Source organism: Garra rufa, chromosome 18, assembly GCF_049309525.1.
Source record: "Garra rufa chromosome 18, GarRuf1.0, whole genome shotgun sequence".
In the NCBI taxonomy this organism is placed as follows: Eukaryota; Metazoa; Chordata; class Actinopteri; order Cypriniformes; family Cyprinidae; genus Garra; species Garra rufa.
The window spans coordinates 4,043,257-4,055,332 of NC_133378.1; the positions used below are offsets into that span (position 1 = coordinate 4,043,257).

A 12,076-nucleotide genomic window follows, 5' to 3' on the forward strand; every position below is an offset into this window, starting at 1 on the left:
ATATAACTACAGAAGAGTCAAGTTTTAAATACAACAAATATGGAAACTCGTTGGTCATTTTTGAACGCGATGCTATTGGTCTAATAGGATTCAATGATTTATGCTAAGCTATGCTAAAAGTGATATCGCCAGAACAGGAGAACGGCTGAATGGATTTCAAAACGGTAAAAATCAACTTATTAACTCGGGGGAAGTTGGAGAATGAGCCTATTTCCAAAAAAAGTGGAGTGTTCCTTTAAGTGCAAGTCATCGCAATTCTGATGTTTTCTTGCAAATGCAAGTTTGTATCTCGCAATTACGACTTTTTTTCTCGCACATGCAAGTTCTTGGAATTTCTCTTTTTTCTTAGAGTTGTGATATAAACTTATTATAAAGTCAGAATTGCAAGTTCTGAGAAATGAAGCCAGTTTAAATTCCTCAATTCTTACTTTTTATTACACAAATTTAAGTTCTTGCAATTCAGACTTTTTTCTCGCGAATGCGAGTTTGTATCTTGCAATTGTGACTTTTTCTCACAAATGCGAGTTTATATCTTACAGTTTCGACGTTTTTCTTGCAAATGAGAGTTTAAATCTCGCATTTTTTTTTCTCGCAATTGCAAGTTTGTATCTCACAATTAGGACTTTTTTCTTGCAAATGCGAGTTTAAATGTCAAGTTCTCTTTTCTCTAAGAATTATGATATAAACTTATTATGAAGTCAGAATTGCAAGTTCTCGCAATTCAGACGTTTTCTTGCAAATGCAAGTTTAAATCTCACAATTCTGGAAAACTTGCAAATGCGAGTTTAAATGTAGCAATTCTTACTTTTTTCTCGCAAATGCAAGTTCTCACAATTCAGACTTTTTTTGTTCGAAATGCGAGTTTGTATCTTGCAATTCTGACATTTTTGCTTGCAATTGGGTGTTTATATCTCACAATTCTGACTTTTTTTTGGCAAATGCGAGTTTATATCTCGAAATTCTGACTTTTTCTTGCAAATGTGAGTTTATATCTCGCAATTCTGACATTTTGTTTCGCAAATGCAAGTTTGTATCTCACAATTCTAACTTTTTCTTGAATATGCGTTTATATCTTGTGATTCTGATGTTTTAAGCTCGCAATTCTTACCTTTTTCTTACAATTGCAAGTTTATATCTCACAATTCTGACTCTTCTTACAAATGCGAGTTGTTCTGACTTTCTGTTCTGACACGCAATTCTGACTTATTTTCTCACAGTTTACTTTTTTCATAACTGCATGATATAAACTCCCATTTGCGTGATAAAGTCAGAATTGCGAGTTCATTGCAATTCTGACTTTAATACTGCAATTGTGAGTTTATATCACTCAATTCTCAGAATCTCAGAATTGTAATTTTACATCTCGCAAATCTGATTAAGTCGCAATTACCTTTTAGTGTTTTTTATTCAGTGATGGAAATAGGCTACCATACAAAACAGATGTTAAAAAAAAGACAAAAGATCCAAATAAATTTTCAGCATTTTTATTTTTAAAATGTTTCTATTTACACAAAATCTTCTCATGTTTTTAATTCAGGTGAGGAAAGGTACAGAATTCAAGCTCAAGTTGGCAGAGACATTCAACATTTCCTACACGAGGATAGAAAGAGTACAAATTGTGTTTATTTACAGTATATTTGATTTCAAGTTAAAACATTTAGAAAGGTTTCTCAACGTCCATCTGTCATCATCTTTTTCATCCGAAAGAGATTTCAAATGGAGACAAAAAAGAAATATACACGCATTCTCTTTATAATAATTTAGCAAACGATATTGACAACAAAAAGCGACAAGGTGTTGTATATATTGCTAGGCATTAAAACAGGGTGTAGTGACGACACAAAAGTGATGGAGACCAATATCGTGAACGGGAAGGCCAATCAGAGAGCTGCTCCCATGAAAACAACATCTTTAAATCAAAAGCCACCAACCACATGACCTTTTAAACTTCTGTCACTGGTTTTAGAATTGCTATAAAACTGTGTAATTGCTATCATTTACAATCTTCTGGGGAAATTTCCATTTTAAGATCCAGCATCAGCATTTGATAAATCGACTGTGGGAGCGCTCAAACAAAAAGCTCCTGAACTAAGGTCATTCCCCCTGTTTGTTCAGAGATCATGTGACCAAAATCAAAAGCACAAATACCAAGACTAAACAGTTAAGGGGCACTTGAAGAGACGGTACACTGTTTGTCTGATATGTATAATAAGTGGGCAAAGCTACATTATCAGACTCAACTCAGAAAACATTCAAACAAGTTCAAAATGGCTTATAAAGAAAGGTTGGACTGATTACATTAGCAGATTTCACTCGTTAATGTCCTCAAAATGTATTTTGGCTTCTGTGATCAATTACAATATACACTATAGAATAGAATGAATTTGCACTTCATTTAACTTCATGAATACAGACGTTGTCTCATTTTTGTCTTTTTCAAAAAACAGAGGGGTTCAGTAGCTATCTGTGTCTTACTCCTACTCACCTACTCAAATCTTGTTGCTTTATTTTTATTTATTTTTAAAAAGGCACTCTAGTGACCTTCAAAATGAAACATGAATGGGTTTAACATAATGTAAGATACAGTTTTGAGTTAAGAGGTAGCTTTGGGACATATGGCAAGGCTGTGACAGATAAAGAGGAGACGTTGGGATATAACAGGCTGGGTTTATAATTTCTAACTCTTTTTTTGGGGGGCCAGACATGAACAATTGGACAATTTTACTAATGCCCGATTTATAAAAGAGCTGAATCGACAAATCCTTACATGGCTCGAGAAATGCATACAAAAATGTTTCCTCTAATGTACTGTCATCAAATCTAAGAAAAGCACCAGCAAACTTAAGTTACTGCAGCACCACTCCAACTGGAGATTGGAGAAAACACATTACAAACATACTTGCACTCACTCATATCACGGTAACTGCATAGCTACATGAACGGTCAGATTATGGATTATTTTTTGGGATAAAATCTCACTAATCCTAAAATCTCACTGTGGCCAATTAATTAGCATTCAGCATTTCAGTCTTAAACATATCTCTGTTTCTATATGTGGTATCTGCATAATTAGTATTTTGTGAGGCTTTCAAATGTGTTCTGGAAAATAGGATTATGGGGTTTAGTCAGGGTAGACGACATTCAATTTGGCATAAATGAGGCTGGGAGAGACAGTCTGGTGTACCATTTGCCATTTTAGGTTTCAAAAGGGTGATATACACCTTTTTATGTTCACTTTTGCAAACTCCGCAACTATTACCCAACAGTCTATGCAGCATAAATTGACCAATGTTTCTACAGTCACGTCTAATTTTCCCAACACAGAATGGTACAACCTATTAAATTGACTATATTTCTACCCCTTATGGTCTCATTTTCATTTCCATTGAATACAAAATTGGCGCCTACCCTGACTAAGGTCCATTATGGTTATTTCAGCATAACGATGGATGATGAAGAGGTAGACACAGTGAAAATAAAGAAAAAGAGGATTGCAGAAGATGCTCCCAGCAACATGTCTTCTGTAGAAATAGACTAAAAATAAAATTGACATTTACACTTTACACTTAAAATTCATGAGGACATCCTAGCCAGGGAATGGAGATTTACGTGTTAGTGCTCTAATCAAACACTTCAAACACCAAAGCAAACGAAACAACTGCTATCCTCCTAACTCTACAGCTACCAACGTGCTCTTCGTAGACATCTTCAGACAGCGTAATAAGAGTATTAAGTTTTAAAAAGGACAGATTGATAATGCAACATGGTATCATCTAGTCCTTTTTTAGGGAAATCCAAGGGTAGAGTTTTGTATTTTGGCTGATTTGGAAATGAAAGATGGTCCTAAGTAGTTGCAGAGTCTATACAGTGGTTAAAACAAGCTTGTTTGGTTGATGATTGTCTATAGAGAACATAATCCTAATTGATACCATGTTGGATTTTTCACATTTTTCTTAACCAATCAAGGCAAAGTGGTCCATTGTAGATTCAAGAAAAGGTGAACTCGTAGAATCCATCAAGGGCTGGTTATGGGACAATTTTACAGCTACTCCAAGCAATGCTGTTTGTGGTGAAATGCAAGAGGGCAGTTGTCAGAAGGCCATGTTGAGGTTCTTGGTTTGAGTAGTTGAGTTGCATGCTGTATGTTCCCTTTATATCTACATGACTTCATTAAGACCTGGTGTCAACTTGGTTTGGATTACTCAAATTCTTCCATTGGGATTTAAATGGCTGGCTAAGCTGTCCTGTTGACTGGATGAAGAACAGAGGAATGGCAGAGTTTAAGGAGAGGTCTGACTCGATGACTGTGGAATGGTAGAATGGTGGACTTCAAAGGCAGGTCTGGCTGGTTTACTCTGGAATGATGGACTTACAATGTGAAATCTGGCTGGTTGACAGTGGAATGGTGGACCTAAAGGGGAGGTCAACTCGTTCCCCTTCCTTGGCATTAAAGTGTGCTGGTTACACTGAGGTCTGGGTTTGGTAACTCTCCAGATGCAGGAATTCTTCAAGCTCCCGTTGTTGTAACCCTGAAGACTTTTAGTGAAGGTATGAAGTATGTGCGTGTTTGTTTAAAGGTGTGTCTGTGTGTATTGGCGTGTGTGGCAGTGGATTTGTGTGGCAGTGTGTGTGGGATAAGCGTTGAGTCTTTGTATACTTTTTGGGTGTCGGAAGAGGCCACCCTCATCCTCATTCATTACTGGTGTCGAATCGTTCTTCGGTTCCCATAGGAGACTCTTGAACTCGATGTTTGCACTGGCCTTGGGTATGTCGTGTGGTGGAGCGGGAGTGGCGGGCAAAACAGGTAGTGACAGTTTGTGAGCTGCAGTCACAAACTGAATCCTGCAAAGAAAGAAAGATTTTAAGACATTTGCTTGATTCAGGGTTTATTCTTTGGAGCAGGTGTCTCCAAACATTGTTAAGCTTTAACTTGCTTCAACACACCTGCCTAGAAGTTTCTAGCATGCCTAGTAAGACCTTAGAGGCTTTCACACCACATAGTTCTAGGAATTAGCCAGCATGGTGGTTCCTAGAGAACCAGTTCCCCCTATGGCCGTTTTCCTGGTTGCATTCGCACCGGCAGTAGGAATTCTGAAGCGGCCGGCAGTGATGTTGCAGCATTTACAACTGTGATCTGAGCTGTTTTTGTTGTGTGTTGTTGGTTTTGTGATAATGGAGATAGAATGTAATCGCACAATTTACACGATTGAAAGAGCATGAAAATCTGACTTATGTCGCTTTTCCACAGCATGGTACAGTACGGTTTAGTAATCTCACTTTTGGGGGGGTTTCCACTGTGTACAGTACCTGGTACTTTTTTTCAGTACCACCTCAGCTGAGGTTACCAAAATGTGACATGTAAACCGCCATAAATCTCCTGTGACAACTTCCGTTGTTAAGTATTATCCAGGCTGAGTAAAGAACACAACACTGCAAACGACAGGTAGCAAAATTTTGTTATCGCTGTTTTTCATGTTTGTGAAGTAAATATTTTTGAATAGCTTTTTAAAAATGCCGGGTAGTCGGTGTTTCGTATGTGTTTGGCCAGTCAGCGTACACTTACGGCATTGGTAGTTCCTATAGAAATGTTTGAGACACTACTCTAAAGTATAAGCTAATTTAATTCTTCCAAATTGAGTTCCTAGAACTAAAAAGATTCCTAGTTCCTGTGGTGGGAACACGCCAAGAAGCGGGAACTTCGGCCAATAGTTCTAAGAACTATAAAAGGTTCCTCTGGTGTAAAAGCCCCTTTTGATTAGCTGGTTCAGGTGTGTTTAATTAGGGTCAAAGCTAAACTCTGTAGGACACCGGACCTCTAGGACCAAGTTTGGAGGCGAGTTTGTATAACACAATCAGATGTTCATGATTAAATGCAATCAACTACATCAGGGATGGGCAATTTCAGTCCTGAAGGGCCACTGTCTTGCAGAGTTTAGCTCAAACACACCTGAACAAGCTAGTCAATGTCTTCAAGATCACTAGAAAGCTACAGGCAGGTATGTTTGATTAGGGTTGGAGCTAAACTCTGCAGGACAGTGGCCCTCCAGGACTGAAGTTGCCCAGATCAACAGTGGTGACACTAGAACTTGACTGTCTCACCTCCAGGGTACTAGCGCTTGAACTCGTTACATCCTTTCCGGTGGCTACAAACTCGTCTCTTTGGGTTTTCATAAACCGCTTATTGACAATCTTTGTGATGTTGTCTGTGCTGATCAAGGCTCCAGGTAGGCATTCAGGCTTTGGTTCGTCCATTGTGCCTGGTGGCACAGTCCTGCCGCAAACATTGCGGAGAAACTCCTGGACCATGCCGTACTTCTGAGCTCCCGCTTCTCCCAGACCGATACCAATGCTAGGACAGGAGGGTTTCCCAGCAGCTTGTCTTCCAGGGCATGGATCTGCTTTCCATAATGATTCAACACTTCCGGAGTGTTCGACCACACTAAAGAGACTGGTCAAGCCATCATTGAGGCCACTCAGCACTGGGCTGTCCCGGGTCGTGGTGGAACGTGCCCAGGCGGAACCGTTCTGACATCCACTACGGTTATTAAGATTCCATACACTGCGATCCCTTGAGGAGGTTGAGGAGGTCTCGAGTTTGGAGGAGGAGGTGGAGACCCTGCGAGTAAGCTTAGGTGAGCCATATTTGGGTGAGCAACATGGTCTATCTATGCGACTGTGAACCTTCTCTAAAGATGTAGAGATCTGTCGGGAGCGTACAGATGAAAGTGAGGTGGACGGACGAGGAGACCATGTTTTCCCCTGAAGGCCCCTAGTTGTTGAAATTGGGCCGTCGGTTTGTAAGCCAATGCTGACAAACTGTGCTGTTTGCGTTCCTGTACTTGAAACGCCAACTGTTTGGCTCCCAGTATCTTTGCTGCACTTCCTCTCAAGGGAACTGGAACGAATGGCCTGTCGCACACAGTTGGTCATTTCCTTCATGTCATCACTCAGGTTGCCTGAAATTTCCAGTCCGTGGAATGGTGCAGAACCTACGGTCCGTCCTTCAAGCAGATCTCTATGCTGCTGTGAAAGTGAATTTAACCACTGCTCATAAGTGGATGAGGAAGTGGTCAACAAAGGTGCAGATGCAGCAGTTATGGCTCCGTCTCTAGATGATGGTCCTTGATGAGGATCCTGCTGGGCCTTTTCTTTGACTTGCCTCCTCTCCATTCTCCTCACAGTTGGAGGACTGTAGTAGATGCGAATGCCTGTCTTATCTGGAGCGGTGTAACTTCTCTGGATGCACTCCTTGCTCAACTCCAGTCCGGGGAAGCTGCTATTAGAGTTGGTGCTTGGGCAGTCCCATGTCTTAAACTGGTCACCCTTCTCCAAGACTGCAGAATCATTGGTTAGGTACTTCCAATTCTTCTTATTGAGATCACTTAAGTCGGTGCGAGCCAGAATGGAAGCAGGAGCAGTAGTTTGATGCTGTGCAACATTGCATTCTGGAACTCCACTGACCTTGTGACCAGAAAGGAACAGGCTGGTGTCCAGCAGGTTCTTAAACTCAGTGAGGGCAGAAATTGATTTGGTCCTGTAACGAGAGAGTGGGGATTATCATAAAACAATCATGTCTGATAAACAAGGCACAAATTTAAGACCTTAAAAGATTAGTTAACTTCCAGAAAAAACATTTCCTGATAATTTACTTACCCGCATATCATCCAAGATGTCTTTCTTTCCTCAGTCACAAAAGAAATTTGGGTTTTTGAGGAAAACATTCCAGGATTTTTCTCCTTTTAATGGACTTCAATAGTGGCCAATGGGTTGAAGGTCTAAATTGCAGTTTAACACAATCCTAAGCAAAGAATAAGGATCTTATCTAGCAAAATGTAAAAATATTTAGACTTTTTAACCACAAATGCTTGTCTTGCACTAGCTCAACCTCATGGATTACGCAGTCACATTGGAAAGATGACGCATGACGATGGTGGAAATACCGATCCAGTGTTTACAAAGTGAATATGCAAAGAAATTCAAACACCCTTTACTAAAAAGGGTAAAATAACATTGTTCAATGATTTTGGAGTCAAAAATAAGATGTTTTTTTTTCACCCTACCCTACCGGTTTGAACCAAAGTACACAAACAAAGGACTAACCGTGTGTATAAATGTTTTTTTTTTTAGAAAATGACTGATCGTTTTGCTAGATAAGACTTTTAGTCCTTGGCTGGGATCATATAGAGCCCTTTGAAGCTTTACTGAAACTGCAATTTGGCCCTTCAACCCGTTGACCACCATTGAAGTCAACTATATAGAGAAAAATCCTGGAATGTTTTCTTCAAAAAATGGGAGTAAGTAAATTATCATGGAAGTGAACTAATCCTTTAATTTAAGTCAGTTTACCTTTGCAGTCCTGAACCACTGGTGGCAGCATCTGCTGAGATTTCTTTTTCAGATGTTTTGTCATGAAGAGACTGAAAAGGAAATGATCTATTTTAGTGAAGTTTTACAGAGCAGCATGCCTTGGTCTTCCCCCCACACAGTACTCCCATTCATTTATGTGGTATTACTGAGTCAGACGATATTCTCTTTAGGAAATGAGGTCATTCAAAACAGCTAGTTTCCTCTGCGGGGGTAATGATAGTGGTATGGTTCGCCACGTCTATATAAATGACCCAAATTTTCTCAATGAAGCATGGTATTAGACTTTTATCATTAAGGATGTCATATCAAACATAAAAATTAGAGCACTGTCGGTGCTGATAGCCTTGTGGGCAGTGCACTGACATGCAGCGCTTTTGCGCTCCGGGTGTCTCGTGTTCGAATCCCGGCTTGAGGACCTTTTCCAATCCCGTCCCCTATCTCTCTCCCACTTCGCTTCCTGTCAATACTGATCTGTCCTATCACAATAAAGGTAAAAATGCCAAAAATAAATTACAGCACTGAGCTGGATGGTCACAAAAAGAAACACAGAGAAAAACTATGTAGTCTCATCTTTTTTTCCAGCCTCATTACTTACAGTGTGGTTAGTTCAGACAAACTGACCACACTGTCTCAGGCTTCTTTCCATTTGGACTAAGCACACAGTGCACAGCCACATGGATATGCAAAACCAGCTGTTCCAGATAGGTGATGCAACATGCTGAGAGCCGGTCTGCAGGCGCTCTGCGGAAATGTTTAGAGATACTGTCATATCCGCCCATTATGTGAGGGGAGCCCAAAGTCAGCGAAGGAAGTGTGGGGATGAAGTATGCGCAAAATATGTCATGATGACATCCCCCACAGACCCAAATAAAACAACAGATTAAAAGGGCTCAGAAAAACATGAAAGGAAAACATGAAAGCAGGGAAAAACAAAGCTTCCCAGGCCTTTTAATGCACTTGACCATAAAAGTTACTGTTCACCCTTCACGCCTGTTCATGTTGTTCCAAACATGTTCCAAAACTCTTTTAAAAAATGTACAGTAGACTAAGTTTGTGAATATTCTGGACCACTTTTTGGTGTACTTGTGTCCTCTGAAACTTGAAAGCGACAAGCACAGTCTTTTGGAAGGACATGAAGGTAAATAAACTATTTTTGAGTAAACAAATCCTTTATCCATATGATATCTGACCTGTGTGCCTTTGTTCTGGGTTTCTCGCAAACGCTGTTCCCATTGACTTCTTTCCTGGTTGAAGTGCTCCAGAAGTTCTAGCCTCTCTCGGCTCCAGTTCTTCTCGCTGATCTGCAGTTGTTTGGTGAGGTCCATCACAGCAGCGTAAGAGTCGGCCAACAGGTGTTGATGCTCTGCTCGCTCCTTTTTTAGTGCCCCCTTGAGGTCTGGAGAATCCTTTTCACTCCCAGCAACAGATGCCTTCCCTATTTTCCCCTCCAGCTGATGATAAAAATAAAGTACAAAATGAGACGGCGAGATAAAAAGATGTTTTCAAAAGTGGAAGAGTAACCATAGAAACAGCCCCATAATACTCAGTAAGCATTTGCAGTCAGATGCAGACAGCCGCACCATCCAGACATGACATTTTATAGATATCTCTTTGCCATACGCCATTAAATACGCAGATAAAAGTGCAATTAAATAAGTAGCTCAAAATGCAAATTTACTCACCCTCAGGCCATCCAACATGTAGATGAGTGAAACAGATTCTAGCAAATTGTACCTTTCTAGCATTACACTTGTTAACCAATGGATCCTCTGTAGTGAATGGGTGCCGTCAGAATGAGAGTCCAAACAGCTCATAAAAACAACACAATAATCCACATGACTACAGTCCATCGCTTATTTTGTGAAGTGAAAAGCTGTGTTTCAATGAAACAAATCCATCATGAAGGCATTTTAACATTCACTCCTTCCATAATCCATACTAAATATCTAGATCTTGAACTATTTTTACTTCTAACCTGTTTTCACTGGAGAAAGCAATATTGTAAATGGATAGAGGTAACAAGGAGCAACAATGTAAAGTTAAAATATGCTTTCATCAGCTGTTTTAACTCTTATACCGATGGCACCCATTCACTGCAGTGGATCCACTGATGTTCTGATGAACAAACAAACTCTTCTACAACTCCTAATCACCTGAGGGATTTTTGATTGAACTATTTCTTAAAATATGCTTAAATGAATAAAAATATGAATAAAAAAATAGAAAATTATTCTGCCAAGTACTGCCTCTATACATGATATTGGCTGTTTTACAGATTTTTCAAACATGGCTCAGCCAGTTAGATTGTTGTGATATTTGGTTATATTTTGTATTATGTTCAAATCCAGCAATAGTATTTATGAAGCCAGTCTACTCCTTATCCCCATTCTCATTTAAATTCCTTCTGTTCTCTCGGCTGAAGCCGCAAATCTTGAGAACTCATAAATTTTGTGAGCGTATGCGAGTCGGGTTATTAAAACACACAGCCTGCTGGGAACTCATCAGACAATCAGTGACTAGCTTCTCACGGTGATAATGCCTAATGAGTTTTCCTTTGGATGGCAATAAGAGGTTAATGGGTTGATGTGGTTTATTAAAGAGGGTGAAAGATATTTGTTCCAGATACCTCCTCATAAACCGCAATGATTATAAGAAAGAAGAATGAGCAAGAAATGCTTTCATTTCTGTTAGACTGTTGACTGTTGATTGTGATTTATTTTAATCACTTTTGACTCATTAATAATAGGTGGCAATGTGCAGCATCAACAGAGGACTTTATAGCATTAACCTAACAACATTAGTGGTATCAATAACCTGTCTTGTTAATGCAGTGATAAATCATTTTCTCTGACAGGTTGTTATTAGTGCCACAGAGGTCACAGATAATACTAGAGCGTTAAATCCCACCTCTCCCGTGCCTTGGCTTATTCTCTCAAACACATTCTTAGAAAAACAAAGGAAGTGCAGATAAAAAGGAGGAATGGCAAGGAGGAACCTATCAGAGCAGCAATTGTGAAAGCAGTAGGTTCTCTGGAGAGCATAGGGCTATTGCTTTTGGTGCGATCTATGCTATGTGCGCATATTTTTTGTCCTGTAACCTTTTCAACAATAAAGGGTGAGTATTTTAGCTAATCTAAACACAACTGATTGCATGCCCTGGCTCTCTATGCACTGATTAAGGCATCTACAAAGTAAACACACTTGACTTTAAGCTGCAGTGCAGTTTCTGCTCCATTAGCAGCACCAAACAGATTAGCAACAATAATGACTATCCAAATAGCTTTCCTGAACACTCCTTATGTGTTCTGTTCCATTGTTTTCTATTTATAAGTAAATGTAGTCTACAGTCCAGACTACACTTGTCTAACATTGCCATATTTCCTGCTCTTTAGATATTTTCATTGCTATCAGCCATTGATAAGTTATATTGTTATCAGTGTACTTTTTTTCTTTGTACATGACACTAATATGTGTATTTTAAAGAAATAGTTCACCAGAAATGAAAATTCTGTCATGAATTACTCACCCTCCTGTCATTTCAAACATTTCAATACCTTCATTCATCTTTGGAGGACAAATTAAAATATTTTCATGAAATCCGAGAGCTTTTTGACCCTTCATAGATAGCAACGCAACTGACACGTTCAAGGCCCAGAAAGGTTGTAAAAACATTGTTAAAATAGTCCATGTGACAATAGTAGTTCAACCA

The 12,076-nt window shown here is 39.5% G+C and overlaps 2 protein-coding genes across 2 annotated transcripts in view; both read right to left on the bottom strand.

Moving 5' to 3' along the window:
• Nucleotides 1-1,468: 1,468 nt before the first annotated feature.
• Nucleotides 1,469-9,146, bottom strand: LOC141291463 (microtubule cross-linking factor 2-like). The gene is made up of 3 exons (XM_073823625.1): nucleotides 8,989-9,146; nucleotides 6,100-7,534; nucleotides 1,469-4,842 (listed from the first exon to the last, which is right to left on the bottom strand). Exons 1-3 carry the CDS (start codon nucleotides 9,144-9,146, stop codon nucleotides 4,690-4,692), a joined length of 1,746 nt encoding a protein of 581 aa, XP_073679726.1. The 3' UTR covers nucleotides 1,469-4,689.
• Nucleotides 9,147-9,351: 205 nt separating this feature from the next.
• Nucleotides 9,352-12,076, bottom strand: part of LOC141291464 (microtubule cross-linking factor 2-like) — a 69,175-nt gene continuing 66,450 nt past the window's right edge. Inside the window, exons 11-12 of the mRNA XM_073823626.1 lie at nucleotides 9,558-9,818; nucleotides 9,352-9,390 (exon numbers count right to left, since the gene is read on the bottom strand). Of these exons, the coding sequence (XP_073679727.1) occupies nucleotides 9,352-9,390; nucleotides 9,558-9,818 (300 nt within the window). The remainder of the gene's footprint in view (nucleotides 9,391-9,557; nucleotides 9,819-12,076) is intronic.